Source organism: Daucus carota, chromosome 4 (assembly GCF_001625215.2).
Source record: "Daucus carota subsp. sativus chromosome 4, DH1 v3.0, whole genome shotgun sequence".
NCBI classification, from domain to species: domain Eukaryota; kingdom Viridiplantae; phylum Streptophyta; class Magnoliopsida; order Apiales; family Apiaceae; genus Daucus; species Daucus carota.
Window position 1 is genome coordinate 22,279,972 of NC_030384.2, and position 16,704 is coordinate 22,296,675.

General features: G+C 32.1%; 1 protein-coding gene and 2 long non-coding RNA genes across 3 annotated transcripts; 1 reads left to right on the top strand and 2 right to left on the bottom strand.

Moving 5' to 3' along the window:
* Positions 1–304: 304 nt before the first annotated feature.
* LOC135146708 (uncharacterized) lies at positions 305–1,620 on the bottom strand. Its single transcript, XM_064091155.1, has 4 exons — positions 1,388–1,620; positions 1,215–1,307; positions 1,017–1,133; positions 305–917 (listed from the first exon to the last, which is right to left on the bottom strand). The coding sequence occupies exons 2-4, from the start codon at positions 1,215–1,217 to the stop codon at positions 540–542; spliced, it is 498 nt and encodes a 165-aa protein (XP_063947225.1). The 5' UTR covers positions 1,218–1,307; positions 1,388–1,620; the 3' UTR covers positions 305–539.
* Positions 1,621–1,644: 24 nt separating this feature from the next.
* Positions 1,645–3,512, bottom strand: LOC108217865 (uncharacterized). Its single transcript, XR_001806255.2, has 3 exons — positions 2,797–3,512; positions 2,644–2,719; positions 1,645–1,777 (listed from the first exon to the last, which is right to left on the bottom strand). It is a non-coding gene; the product is annotated as an uncharacterized LOC108217865 (long non-coding RNA).
* A 10,994-nt stretch (positions 3,513–14,506) lies between these two features.
* Positions 14,507–15,165, top strand: LOC135152070 (uncharacterized). The gene is made up of 3 exons (XR_010291171.1): positions 14,507–14,728; positions 14,801–14,978; positions 15,075–15,165. It is a non-coding gene; the product is annotated as an uncharacterized LOC135152070 (long non-coding RNA).
* The last annotated feature ends 1,539 nt before the right edge of the window (positions 15,166–16,704 follow it).

Genomic DNA, 16,704 nt, shown 5'->3' on the forward strand with positions numbered 1-16,704 from the left:
TGTTAGCAAAGAGTGTTTAATCTAACATTTTATTCTCCTACTCCAACAAAAAATTATGTTACCTTAGAGTAATTTTATTTTTTTAAAAAAGTGGGGCCCACGTGGGGGCCATTGTGGGGCCCACGTGGGGGCCACTGTGGGGCCCACGTGGGGGCCATCAAGTTGCCAGGTGGCAGCAGCTAAATTGGCAACATATTTTTCCTATACTGCAACAGTTTTGAAATACAAGTTTTGCAACATTTAAATAGGCTACTGCAACATTTTATCCAAAAAAATTTGCAATTCTACTGTTAAAATACAATACTTCCCAAAATTTGTCCATCATTTCAACAAACCATTGTAAACATACAAAAACCAACATCAAATCCAATTTACTCCAACATCAAATCCACAGCTAAACCAACATAATATCCAGAATCGACCAACTACCAGCAAACTAACAGTTTAATAACAAAAAGTCTAGATATATAACCCCATACTATTAGCTAGTCAAAATAACTTCAAAGAACCAAAGTCTAAACAACCATACTATTAGCAAACTAGAAGCTGGTGCCTTTAGTCATTGGTGTGCCATCGTCATTGTCACTGGCCACATGTGCACACAGCTCTGTAACATCAATTGTGAACGGGTTTGCTTCACCAAGTTTCTTAAGGACCGATGCCAAATTTTGTTGCACCTTCCTGTTTACCTGCTCATCTACCTCTTCTTGGATTTTCTTCACTTTTTCCTCGACTTCAGCAGCAAGGCCTTCCTTAATTTTTGTTGTCAATTCTTTGACATATGTATCCGTTGGAGCAGCAGCTGATAGTTTTTGCGGCTTCTTGCATCTCCCTAAGAGCCAAGTCGGGCCATGCTCTTTATCCAAAAGCATTTCATCAGCAGCCTCCCCGGAATTGATTTTTTTGTTAATTTTATCCTACAAAAGTACAATAACATGAACATAAACGAGCAAATGCAAAACAGAGAAAACTGAAAGGGCAAATATTATGTGTAACTGATTAAGTTAAATACTTACAATTTTCTTTTTCATTGTTTTAGTACTGGTCTTGTACTCGCGTCCTGCATCACGAGTCCGAGTTTTCACAAAAACCTCTGCATCACATGGTTCAGACTCATCTGGGGCATTCTTTTTCTACAAAAATAGATTATACGAGACATAAATTATCGAACAAGAAAGCCAGAAATCATTAATTTAAATTAGATGACCATATACCATTTTGTGTCGAAGCTGTGCGATACTTTTAGGACCAAGAGTGTGAGTCTCGGTATATGACTTGCGGCTATTTGAATTTTTCCTGGCTTTATCCTACAAAAAATTAAACGAAAGTTGAGCAACTTATACTATGTTCCCAAGACAATATTTAGTGCCTAAAATCACAAGTATACCTGAATACTTTCATCATTCCAATATTCCAACAGCAATTTGAACCTCTCAAGTGGAATATCATCAGGCCTATTTTGTAGCCTAATTTCATCAGTTTCAAAAGCTGTATAATGCGCTGCCTTAGTTCGACACTTATACCCCCTCCAGGATGCATGAATTGTCTCAATTGCCCAACTTTCCAGTTCATCGGGAATAATATAGCGGGCCTTGCAAATATTAATAAGAATTACTTTATCGAACTACTCATATAATTCACATTCTACAGGGGCATGTCATTTCATCACCTACGGCTACGTTAGGGAATGCATTCCGAATAAAGGATTTTATTCCTCTGATGTACTCGACACTATACTTTGGAAGGTTTATCCAAGTATTATCCACATCGTCCATGGCTACAATTAAGACAATTCAGTTTATTTATTATTTAGGTCACATAAACAAACGATTTCAATGCCTTTCCTAGACAAGACCATTATTTTACTTTATATATTGAAGATCATATATGGATTATACTTAAAATAAAACATTCAAAACCTATATGTTTATTATGGTAACCTATACAGGGGTTAACATATCTGCCATGTACTACCTCATCCCAGGGGTTAAGATAAACAGAATATACATATATGTCATAATTTATAGTTTCACTTTCAAATATAAGACCAAACACATGCATATTATTAATCATACAAATCATTAACAACAATATTCTTTTAATCAGGTAAGTCATACATAGAAATTTATCGCAATTCCCTTAAGTTATATATAGAGTATACATAGAGTTTATGAGCCAAGATAATATGTTATGGCATCTAACCAACTAGCTCACAATATCTACAATGGAATCTTACATGTATGGCAGCAGAGCACAAAAATATACAAATGTTCAACAGAGAATCAACACCAGCTACTCTTAATTGTCAAATTTTTTAAGTTATAAACAGAGCATACATATAGAAACCACAAAACAGAGTCATAACTGGTCACCAGAACAACCTATTTCAAGCATAAATATTTAATAACAAGTCCTGGACACATACACTTACCACAAAATATAAATCAAATGTTAACTAGTAACAAATATTAACTACAAAATGCAACAAATAACAAATGCCACAAAATGAAAACAACAAAGATTCATAAAATGCAATTCCAAACCCCTAATAAAAACAAAAATCAGATAACTTCCCTAATAAAAACAAATAACAACAAAAACAAACCCAAAAACTCAAAAATGTTGAAGCAGAGAGGGAGATACCTGTAGCAAAATCTTTAAACTGAAACCCTAATTTTAAATCCTTTAAATGAAATCCTTAAAATCAACCGAAGAAGCCCTGAAAATAGAAAATAAAGTTAGATTAACAGCCCCCACTATATACAAATGAAAAAAATTAAATCAAAGCCACCATACCTAATTCCAAATGCAAAGCCTCCGCTGAAAATACCTGAAATCAAAGATAAAGTACGATTAGATGTAGTTTAAAAGAAGAAAGACCTGTAAATGGAAGAAAATAAAGAAATGAAGCCCTGATTTAAAGAGAGAAACCCCTAGTTAGGAGTATCAAAGCATCGAGCCCTCAAACCATGCCCTAACTTGAAATCCAAACCTGAGATGAGAGAGATGTGCTGATGAGAGACCAGAGAGACCAGAGCGACGAGAGAGACACGGTGAAAAGAGAGAGAGGCGACTGTGGGGGTGAAAAGAGAGAGAGAGAGACGAGATGTGGGGGTGAAGAGCGAGAGAGGACTGTGTGGAAAATGAGAGATGACTGAGTGTGAGTGGAAAAGGAAGTGAAAAAATGGGGCGGGGTGTTAGTGAAACAAAGTCCCGCTGCTTGTCTGATTTCACCGGGAACCACGCCCGCTTGTTCAAATAAACATATATACATATATTTAGTTTATATTTTATTTTTTGTTTACATTTTATTTTACTTTTTAAATAAATAAACATATATTTATTATTTAAAATAAAATCATTCACCTATTAAATTATTTAATATTTTATATAATTTTTTATATTTTTAGTTTATATTATTACATAACTTCTATTTTTATTTTTAATACAAGTAATTACTTTTTTCTTTAATTTTAAGTTAAAATATTATTTTCACATTTTAATAGCTTAAGCTAACATATTTGTCTCCATGTTGTACCCTTAAACACTTTCTAACAAAGGCAACATCCCCTTTTTGGCTAAGCTAACATGAAAAATATTATGTTGCGGAAGGGTGAAAGTAGTGTAGCTAAGGTAACATTTTTTAGCAACATTTACAAAGGTCGCGTTGCGATAGGCCTTTTATGGCGTAGTGCGTCTATCTTGTCTTTTCGACTATTAGATCTAAGTTTTTTATTTTCATGTTATTTTAAGTTTACATTTATTTTCATTTTCAGCTTGTATTTTCAGGGTGTTTTCTCTCCTTGATGAGAGATTTGTTTTCGCTTTTTAATTGTAAGCGGAGGTCTTGATTTATAGTAATAAAATTTTGTATGGAATCACAATTCTGGTCGATATCTCAAACGATAGACATGATGAAGTAGATATCAGTAACTCAACGAGAATGCATAAAGTGGGTACTTGTATTTCTATACCCATCATCTTGAAAATATCGTTTAACTATCTATTCAACAGAACAAACGATTATAATATATTATTTTTTCGACTCGATTATTGGTGTAGATATGGCGTATGATTTTTTTTTATGAGACGAACACCTTTATTTTAAAAAAAATAATTAGTTGATCCGTCATGATAAATTAATGTTTAAATTATTGATTTCAGTCTCTCATCTAATACAGATTGAACCTTTATTAACTAATTAATAATCTTGATAAATTAATAAAATTTTATGATATCAACATATTAGTTATTAATATATAGAAGGTTTGTCAAAATTTTATATACGCGGCTCATGTTAACCAACCTCATTAAACGAAAGCTACCGACCACGAAATCTTTCTTACTTACTTAGAGCTTGTATGTCCTAGTTTATGACTTAACATGACTTATGATTTAACATGACTTATTTGATAAGATGACAATTTAAAATGTCTGTTTGAATAATTTTGATTTATGAATAACTTATGAGTTATTAAAAATATAATAATAAAAACAAAAGTGATTTATAAGTAACTTATAATTTAGAAGTAATTTTTATCAAAAAAAAGTTCAAAAAATTTAGCCACTGAAAAAAGTACCTCATAATAACTTCTGACTTTAAGTCAGTTTCTGGCTTATTTTTGATTTTAAGCTGGTTTCTAACTTATTACACAAATTTAAAGTCAGCGATAGCTTAAAACCCCGGCTTTAAACCCGGGCAAACACCCTCTTAATTACTACCAAAAGTTTGGGTCACTGTGTCGGTCCATATTTTCAGAAACTATATTGCCTGGTCGCCCCGAGTGGGAGGTTGCTACAGAGCCATTAACAGTTTGCATTTGAAAGTGACATCACTTTTCTAGGTGATCATTCCGTGGGACGGTGTGACCATCGATCATAGAATAGTATACCCAACATACACTTACCGATTAAACTTTATTCGTCCACACTAAAATTTAACGACTTCGCTAGGTCTAATGACTTTTGCCTACTTCCGAGAATAACCTTTTGTGATAGCAGCAGGATTTAGATTTTAAGTTTGTTATTTTCTTCTATATTTTATCATACAAATTCTTTTTGAAAATACCAACCACTTCAATCTTTTGCGCTGACAAATTCGTTGTAAAGTTGGACGGAATGTAATTGGAATTGTAATATACAAATTATCTTAATATTTAGAAATTAAATAATAAATCCTAATAAATGTTATGACATGAAATAATTGATATATGAACTGTGAACATGTTATAATATTATATCGTTTATTCATTTTCGTTCGGCACTTAGCTACTATATATGCACACTAGTTAATTAACAAAATTCATTTTAAGCAAAAATACATGTAGAAAGCACAAAAATCATATACGTTAATTAAAACATGTTTTGAAACCCTAATTTTTATTGAATAGCATACCTCTGGCAAGTTTTAAAGAAACAGAAAGAATATTTACAGAATACTTAACAAACGTAGTTATATGATGAATAAAACATGTAACATCTCACTTGACACTTCTTAACTAATACATTGTCATTGCATGCCTTTCTCAGCACTATAAATGAAGAAAACAGATTCATTCCCGTTCATATCTTTTTAGGAAAATCAAACACTTTATTACAAAAATATTCTCCATTCCTGTAGTCATGGAATCCCCATCCATATCAGATTCAGATCTTGCTGTTCTTGAATCGATCCGACGACATCTTCTTGAAGATACTGATCATATTGTCGATCCTTTTACCAATGCAGGTGCATGCAATGATCTCCTCTACCGGTGGAATGTGAGCATCGATGATTTCTTCAAGAACCAACATACAATCACTGATTCCTTCAATGTTGATGAGTTTTTCGAACCGGTTGAATGTCCTGACCATGAGAATGTAAGTCCAGAAGTGTTGAATACGAGGTTATGACAAAGCTGCTTTTAGGTTACGAGGTTATCGGGCCACAGTTAATTTTCCAGACATGTTGGATCCTGAGATCGAAACACCAGAGCCTACAACATCAGCACCCTCGTCGTGGACATATTCAGAACAATACGAGTCATTTAAAAGGAGGAGATATGTGTAAATCAAATCTTTGGACTCCATGTTAGTGAAAATTGATTGGATTTTTAGTCAGGTATAAATTACTTTGTCGAAATAGTTCTTGAATAGTGAAATTAACCTGGGGTCTCAAGTGTAACTTTAGCAACCATTTGGGAACCAAGCACACAATAATTTATTTGTGTCGGAGATAATTTCTAATTGAATCTTATATAGCGCAAACTGATTAGTGAAATGAATATTTAGTTGATAATGTATATACGAATTGATGTGCAATTATCACGTTGTAGAATATCTCCAACATATTTGATAAAATAGATTGAAAATACTCATTAGAACATCTCCAATTTTATCAACTCTTAAATAAAAATAATTAATATATGTTATAGATAAAAATATAGAGATTACATAAAAAAATTAAACTCCAGTAATGATTTCACTATATTATAACTTTAGTCAATTTTACCCGTGTTTCTAGTAGTGTTTATCACACTTGAGAAACATGTAAATGATATCTTTCACTTATAATAATCTAATATAATAATAACACATTTTATAAATTTAATATGTCCATACGCAATTTCTACCAGGCCGATTAGAAACGCTATAAAACATTATAATTTGATGATACTCGTTATAAATTGATTGATTATATTTTAAAATAACTAGCTTATAATAACCCGTGCAATGCACGGGCGGCTAACATATTTGTTATTTTATCATGTATATTTTAAATTTAAATAATTTTATCGTCAAAATGAAATTATGATAGGATAATGTGTTTAAATAAACGTTTTATTTTACGGTTGGATAAATTCTTCATAGTTAAGTCCGTCAAATAGCTAATTAAAAAATTAGATCGAACAAATATATTTTAATGATAATGCTGATAATGTTACTCTTTTTTTACATGTTATAATTTAAGGAGACCTATAAACTCAGATATAAACTAAGCAATCAACTTTTTAATATTTTGTTATTAATAATTAATATGGTATAAAAATATATTATAAGTTAAAAAGAAGCATGAAACCAAATACCGACCCATCATACAACCTAAATTTAATGTTTTTTTTTTATAACAAGGAATTTAAAAGCCATACGGCATCTACAAACACAATCGAAATTGGACAGACGCCGAAGAATATCGCTGTTGAATCCTTTCTTCTTGGAGAGGCAACTGAGCGATTTGAATATACACACTTGTTTCCATCTGATTGATTTTCACCTGAGTTTTCTGAACAATCGACCATAGATGCGATCTCATAATAACCTTCAAATCTGAATCACCCATGAAAATTAAATCATGCCGATCTATAACCTCGGTCATGAAGAACATCAAAACACACCAAAACAAAACAATCCAACTCTCACAAGAAGGACAGACAAACAAAACCCAAATAAATTGAGAACTTATTGAATCAGAAATAAGATTTCAAAACAAGAAAACAAAAAAAAAAGGAATTGGAGCTTTCCACCAGTGAAAACCGATGGAAGCCCCTTCAAAAATCTTTAACGGAGGCTAGAGAGGCTAGGGTTTTGACAGAGAGAAGGAGGCTACTACTTAGAAACTTTAATCCTAAATTTAATGTTTTGATTTAATACATGATATAAATTTAAGAGATTTGTGGGTCGAATACCAACCAGTTCACCAAACTCAACTAACCGAAAAACCAGCTGAACTTTTTATATTTCGGCTTTGATGGGGTAATAATATATAATATATTATAGATTACTAATATTTTTTTTAATGCGAGATCATTACAGCATTTTAAAATAATGTTTTTAATGTATTTTTGTTGAATAAATCACAAGTTATTTATTAATAATTATATATAATATTATTGTATTTTTATATATATGTCGCCCGTGTTAATTGTAAAATCTCGGTTTTTTTAGTTAAAAAATTTAAAAAAGATAATGCGCTTTGGGTAAAAAGGTAATTACTATGTTACTCGATGTTATTTTAAAAGATTCAGTTTTTTAGCTAAAAATATATAAAAAATAATATATTTTATTTAAAATAATAATTGGTGATACAGATAGGCCAGTATTTCGGCCCAAGTACAGACCGCTCGATCAATATAATAATATATATTTTTTATGAATATGTCGCCTGTGTCCGTATTAATTGTAAAAGATCGATTTTATTAGCAAATTTATAAAAAGATAATATATTTAGTTAAAAGGGTAATTACCATGTTTCTCAATGTTTAAAAAATTGAGTTTTTTTTAGTCAAAAATATAAAAAATGTAGTATATTTCAATTAAAAAATAATAATTGGTTATATCAATAGGCCCGTATTTTGGCCCTAGTACCTACCGACCAAATTTTTAATGTTTCAGTTTTAGTTGTGTAGTATAGAAAAAATAATTGGTTATATTGATAGGTCGTACTTTGGCCCAATTACCGACCGACCAAATTTTTAATGTTTCAGTTTTAATAGTATAATATAGATGTATTGTCGTTATTTTTTATATCATTATAAATAGAAAATATCACTTGAATTGGATTACAAATGATGTGGAATTTTCTTATCAAATATATGTAATTTCTATAAATATAACCAATTCAAGATGTTAATTAAAATTATGGATAAGAGAAGAAGATAATCTTTTTACATAATATCCATATTGTTTGTTTATAATATTTATTAATTTAATAATTTGAGTTAAGGAGATGGCAAGAGAGAGATATTTATTTAAGATATTGCAAAAATATGTTTAACTTATAATGTCATGTTGATGGCTGGATTTTTTAGAGCTTTAGCCCATGTCCCAAATTTGCTAGAATTTCGAATATCAGATTGAGAACTAAAGATATATATATATATAGGCTCATGATCAAATAGAAACCACTCTTAAAATAAAAACTAGAAACCAATACAAGTTAGTGATATTCTCAGTACAATTTAGTGATATTCTCTTTAGGATTTAGTGATATGTGTTGCAAGAATTAGTGAAAACTTGCAGAAACCGCCCAGAATCTCCATATATGTTCCAAAAACTGCTCAAATCTTCAGATCTGTTCACGTTTTCGATTCAGATGATGGTGACAGTGGTGAAGATGGTGGAGGTGAAGTTGGAGATGGAGGAAGGATGATTGTGGTGAAGGTGTGGGCGGCTTGAAGTAGGGGGTTGGAGCGTTGCCGGAATAGTGGTGGCTCCACCGCGTTTTGAAGTTGAACCGAGGTGGAGAAAGAAGTATGAACGGGGCTGAAGGAGGTTGAAGCATCTACCAAGATGGGGTTGGTGAAGATGGAGTGGAGATTGTGTTGTTAGAGAAATAAAGGAGGTGGAGGTGGAGATGGAGGGGGCGGGCGGCATAGAGGTGGTGGTGGTTACGGAGGAGGTGACGACGGAGGTGGTGGCAGTGGCGGATGTGGAGGTGGGGTTGGTGAAGATGGAGTTGGAGATGTGGTTGTTCAAGAATTTTGTGGTATTTTCTTTAGGATTTAGTGATATTTCAGCTTGGTTTTTAGTTTTTAGAATAAGGAGGTTTCTATTGGAGGATAACTCTCTCTCTCTCTCTCTCTCTCTCTATATATATATATATATATATATATATATATAGAGAGAGAGAGAGAGAGAGAGAGAGAGAGAGAGTAATACTCTAATAGAAACCAAATTAAAATAGAAACTAGAAACCACAGGCCCAGCCCACTTTTTAACACTCCCAGCCCACTAAAATGATCCAGCCCGCTTATACAAAACCCGCTTGCACAGTTAAAAACGATACACACCGATACGATACACACGATTCGCACACAACGGTCCATCACCTCCACTACTCCACTGTTCATCGTCGCGCAACTGCAGCAAGCTCAGGTACGTCTCCAATGGCGATTTCTTCAACTTTTCCCCTCTTTTTTCGTTCTAATTAGGTATATTACAGCTTGTACGAAGAAAAACGAGGCGATTTTTGGATCTCGCAACCGCAACTCAAGCACCGAGCAAAATTACTTGAACATTTGTTGAATAGGTACTTTTCTGTAGTTTAGTAGTAATTGTAGTTAGTTAATCAGCTTAATTAACTCGTATTTTTAGTGCATGTCGCTTTTTTTTTGAATTTTAAGGGTTTTATTGTATATTATTGTGAAAACTGACATTAATCTACTAATGTTATTTCATAACAGCTGTTAATTAGCTTATTTCACTCTGAAAGCTACTAAAATATGGCTAGAACTAGAGGAGGTATGTTAAATTAGGGTTTTATCACTGTTTTTTTAATTATTTGTGATATCCAGCATTTACTTGTCTGAATATGTTGATTTATTGAATAGTATGTTGATGAATATGTTGTTGATTTGTTTAATTATTGAATATGAATATGTTGTTGATGAATAAGATGTTGATTTAGTGCATATTACTCATCTTAATGCATATTACTAATCTTAGTGTGTAGAGTACGTAGAGTACTGATCTTAGTGTGTAGTGTGTAGAGTACGTAGAGTACATAGTGCATATTAATCATCTTAGTGTAGATTACTTAGTACACAACCAGGCTGAGACATATGATTTTATAACACATCTTGATGTTAATCTAGATCAGTAATCCAAAAGCCTAATTGACAGATTTTATAACATAAGTTGAATCATGATTAAGCTCCCAAAGTAGAAACAAATGCCGTGGAAAAGTACTCTTTATCTTAGCTACTAAACTCAGATTTGGTATCGAAAAGATACTTAGCAATTAATAACTGACAGATATTAAAGCGAATATTTAACTGGTATTCTTCTGGCATGCTCAAACTCCAAGTTGATTTATGATGAATCAGGCATTGATTCAGCACCAATGTCAAGCAGCTTAATATGATTAATTAAGACATGGCTAGCTAATTTTATGAATTAAGTAATTAACACATGAGTGCCAATAGATTAAGTATTACTAATCAATTCTTATTAGTCAAGACTGACTAATAAGAATTGATTTGAGAATTGCAGACCTCTTATTAGTGAAGACTTACATGTATAACTGAAATATTTCTTTAATAAAACTATTGTAGCAGAGCTAAGTGCTAAGTGTTTCTAATCACATAATTTTTTAAGCCTAAAAGACAGAACAAGTTAGAATCTATTTTCTTCTCTTGGTAACCTCAATTGAATTTTAATTATAGTATATATCGAATGTCTGTATATTTGTGTGTGTTGTTTTGTGAGATATCTATCTGTTTAAAGTAGACTAGTAGCTTAAAATCTTGATTCGTTTTAAAGGATTAGATAGGTGAATATCACTATCACTAAAATATATTAACTATATCACTAAACTATATTAAGTATATCACTAAACTATATTAAGTATATCACTAAAGTATATCAACTAAGATCACTAAAATACAACTGCTTAGTATAAATTTGGGAATATACTTCTTGTTAAATAGTATATTTTACATGTATTTGCAAGTTTTATGATTTTGCAGGTTACATAGTTCAATGCAGAATAAGTTCAAGACTTCGTGCACATAGTTTGTCAAAGTTTACAAACACTGCAGATACTCCTGTAGATTTAGAATCCGAAGATCAAGCAAACATGAATACCAACAACATACGAGACAAAAGACCACTTGCAAAAGTCTATCGACGTCCAGATAACAAAGTCATAAAGGCTACTGCTGGAAGAAATATCAAAAGTCTTGTTGTATGTGATCAACTACATTATTTCTTAGTTGTATTATTGATTTATAAATTAATCTAAATCATTATTTTGTATGATTTCATAGGGAAATAAACTTGTTGATGAAGTAAAAGAGGATGAACAAAATTGTAATAATCTGGTGGATGAACAAGATGGAGATCAAGATAATGACAAACAAAGTGATGAAGATATGCAAGAAGGTGAAGAAGACAGTGCACAAGAAGATAGTGCAGAAGACATGGAGCAAGACGATAGTGCACAAGAACGTGAAGAAGGTGATGAAGATAGTGCAGAAGAAGATGATGATGAACAAGACGATGTACTAAACGAAAGTGAGGAAGAAAATGAGGATGAAGAAGAAGAGGATGAACAAGAAGAGGATGAAACAGAAAATCAAGCTCAAGTCAACAATGCACAACCAAAGATTAAAATAACAAAATACAAAAGGAAAAAGGTACACTTTCTTCACTTTCTTCATTATTAATTATATAGTATATATATCGAATGTGCTTAAATTCGATTTTAAAGCATCGACGTTTATATAGTCTTTAATTATAGTATATATCGAATGTCTGTATATTTGTGTGTGTTGTTTGTGAGATATCTATCTGTTTAAAGTAGACTAGTAGCTTAAAATCTTGATTCGTTTTAAAGGATTAGATAGGTGAATATCACTATCACTAAAATATATTAAGTATATCACTAAACTATATTAAGTATATCACTAAACTATATTAAGTATATCACTAAAGTATATCAACTAAGATCACTAAAATACAACTGCTTAGTATAAATTTGTGAATATACTTCTTGTTAAATAGTATATTTTACATGTATTTGCAAGTTTTATGATTTTGCAGGTTACATAGTTTTATAAATTTGTGAATATACAACTGCTTAGTATAAATTTTTGAATATACAACTGCTTAGTATAAATTGTTTTATGTTCTTAACAGGAAGCTGCATTTGAAACTCATATACCAAGAAAAAGGATTGCTGGAACATTATATCCACTATTGAAGTTCATGAACAAGGATGTTAAGGTATTTTTTATTTATTTCGTTACTTAGAATTAGAAATTTGAGTACAATATTTTAGTGATGCCCTGCACTGTCGTTTCTTGTGGTTTCTACAACACTAATTATTTCCTCTTATTTCATTAGAAAACAGAAGGGGCTAAACATATAAATAAGAAAAAAGACGAGGTCAAGATAAGGATATCTCCAAGGCATTTTAGTAAGATGGTAGGTGAACTCACAAAAGAGCAGAGGGACTGGGTTACAAGAGCTGGTTTTGCACTCTTACTGGATTTTGAGCTTGACATTTTGCCAACCAAAATCGCCTACAATGTACTCCAAATCTTTGATCACCACTCAATCTCACTGAAGCTGAAGGATGGAGATATTAATATTACAAGTGAAGATGTTTATGATGTGTTAGGCCTGCCAAATGGAGGACATCCTATTATTCTGGCATCACCTGGAAAGTACAGTCAAAGAATCAAAGATTGGCATGCACAATTCGCTTTATCTGATCAAATAACAACACAGATGATTGTTCAAGTGATGAAAAACCAAGAAGTTAATGATAACTTCAAATTAAACTTCCTTCTTGTTATGTCAAATGTGCTTATTGGTACAAAAGGAGCTTCTTATATGGACAAACAACTGCTGCAACTTGATGATAACCTTGACAATCTCAAGAAGTATAACTGGGCAGATTTCCTCCTAGGCTACCTTGTAATTGGAATGGAGAGTTGGAACAGAACAACAACAACATTTTTCCGAGGATCACTAATCTTTCTCACTGTAAGACAACAATCTAAATCTTTTTTTTCTCGTCCGTATATTCAAATAGAATATAAAATCTAATTAATAGTTTTACTTGTTTCACTTTGTAGTTGTTATATGTCGACCGTGTGAGGTACAAAGGAATGAACCTAGTTGATAGACAATTTCCTTCCTACAATGGTTGGACTATAGAAATGTTGAGACAAAGACAAGAAATTGAGGTGATTGACGGAGTTTTTGGAGTTGGATCAATCCAACCAATTTTAAAAGAATATCTACAAAAAATTGATCCTTCTGAACCTCCAAAGACAAAAGGTATGATCCTGTTTGTATATGGAATACGTAGTCGAAAACCTATCTTATTCTTTTTATGTAAAAATGTGTTTCATCCTTAATTGCAGGTAAATGATAATGAAGATGGAGCCTGGGATACGTGGCAGTATTGGTCAGAGGTGGATAGAATTGAAAACGATTACCTGAAGAGAAAGGAGTCAACATCACAACAACCTCATGAATCAACTCAGTGCCAAAGTCCACAAAATACACAGTATTACACTCCTCCAACAGAGGCAGCTGATGGAAATGTTGAACAAACTGAAGAGGTACATTATATATGAATTAGTAACATACTACTATAATTCATGCAAATTATCACTAAAAACTACTATATATATCACTAGAGTATATTAGATAGATCACCTATTAAAATATTATAATACTACCATATATATCACTATATTTCAATTCTAAATTTTGCATTGACTTCTCAGGATGTACTTGATGATTTACGTAAAAGGGCAGAGGAACTTGTGGACATAAAGTCCAAATTTGATGAAGATTTAGTGAAAGCAAGGGAAAAGTTTCCCGATAATAAAAACTTTGCTATTATCGGTGAAATGCTGAAAGAATATCTCATTCCTAACCAGGAAACTGGTGATGATTTGGGTGATGAATTATCACCTGAAATAGTCGCCAGCCTAGAAGTTGTTGAAGAGATGGACAGAACCAACATTGAGATCCTTGCTGAGCAACAGAAAGATGATGAGAGATATGTCCCTCCTTTTTCCCTTGGACTGGATGACATAGAAAAAGAAAGTAATCAAAATTTGGTCACGCCAGAGCCAGAACCACAAGAGAGAGAAAAAAGCAAGCGGACAAAGAAAGTTGGTCCATATCAAAAATCACCTTATGTCAACAGGGTGATTGATATCAAGGAAAGAATGAACAATGAAGACTTTGGATATTGGGTCTTCTTGCTAAAGAAAAAGGGCGAGCTATTGTAAGTATTTTGCCCTTTCTGTTATATACATTTCTTTATCTGCCTAATACTAATTAATATATATAATTACAGGGATGATTTGTTTAGATGGGAGGAAGTGAGATGTATCAAGGAACACTTGTTGACGCTGAAACCAAAAACAAGTGTATACTACTCTGTGATCGATACATGGGCAACAATCCTAAATGACAGTGAAAAGTACAAGGCAGATGGGTCACCACTAAGACTTTTCTGCACAATAGGAGATTTGGTAATATATACTGCCTTCGTATATATATTCTAATTAATTTCTTTCAGTTATTTCATAACTACATACACCAGAATCTAATATCTTTATATCAACCAGATTTTCAGCATTGATCCAGAAAAGAAAGTCACCGAAACTTATGATTCGTTTGCCAGTGGGATGGACAAGATTCTTCAAACTTTTTCCATCAAAAAAGTGGAAGATGTGGAAATGGTAAATGTCATTTGTTAACTAATTTTGACATAGATCTCAACATTTCTCAAATATCTTGAACTAAAATATCTCTTAATATGATTACAGGTGTGCTTTCCTATTAATAAATATGAGCATTATTATTTGGTATGCTATGGTATCAAAACCATGGGATACTTTATAATTGACAATATTAAACGTGAAGCACAGCCTAAGATGTACTATAGCAGAGTTTTGGAGGTTTTGGTAATATATTTTTTTATCCTTCATTCCACTATTATGTATATAAACATGCACTGTTTTAAGTCCACTATACTAATATTTTACTTCTCTTTTACAGCATTCTCACTTTTGCAATTATATAAGTAGGAATGAAAATCCAAATTTGGGATCAAGAGTGCGGAAAATGAAGCCTCTCGTTTTGTGAGAATGCCATGGCAGACTACTGACAATTCCACAGATTGTGGTATCTTCCTCATGCGCCATATGGAAACCTTCAAAGGAGATATCAAAAACTGGAATACTGACTTAACAGAAGAAGGGGTAAGATTAGTTTCATATTTTACATACCTATATACTGCTTTACATTTTAGTGATATAGCTGACATACTTTAGTGATATACTTAATATAGTTTAGTGATATAGTTAATATGTTTTAGTGATATAGTTAATATGTTTTATTGAAATTGATTAAAGTGTATATAGCTTTGTAATTCAAATGTGTATGCAGCATGTCCTTAATTTCTTTTCAAATTGCTCTGTTTATTAGGCTTAAAAAGTTATGTGATAACAAACACTAATAAACAAATTATCATATTGCAGCCAACACAGGATAAACAAATAACTAGGCTGAGGTTCAAGTACAACACAGCAATTCTATCTTCACACCTGAATGAACTCAAAGAGCCTATCACCATAGAAGCTGTAGCCTTGTACAACACAGCAGAAAAGCATAATATCATCAATGTCGTCCTAGCTGGAAAAGTTGCAGAGAAGTTTCCAGCAAAAAAATCTGGCAAGAGAGTGAAATTCGCCGTGAACTTAATAAGTTCTTTCCACGAAGTAGAACGGTCTTCTCAAGAAGGACCAACTCCTTCTTAGATTTAGTCATTGTTTAAGTGCACTGTTTGAGAATATTAGAAACTGATTTACAAGAATTATTAGATGGCTGAATTATGTTGAGACTAAAAATTGATTTACTGGATTGTTTTTGTATGGATATGGTTATTTTAGTGTCACCATCTCAAAATGCAATGGTAAATATTTGGCTTTTTTACTTTTGTTATTGTTTCATTTTAGTTTTATGATTTTTCATTGTTTTCGTTACACAGTAAAGCAGGATATCACTAAAAAACCACACATATCACTAAAACTTGGGATGTATACTACTAAATTACACTGATAACACCACTAAATTATATTACCTATATCACTAAAAACCAACTCATTTTCACTCCAAAACTTGACAAATTCAGTTTATATATTCAATATAAATTGACAATGTATCAGTACTAATATGCTTTATAAAGACAATTTA

Coding starts and splice junctions, on each gene's coding strand:
- LOC135146708 (XM_064091155.1), bottom strand. Junction 918..1,016: donor AAACAATGAAAAAGAAAATT/GTAAGTATTTAA, acceptor GTACTTTTGTAG/GATAAAATTAACAAAAAAAT.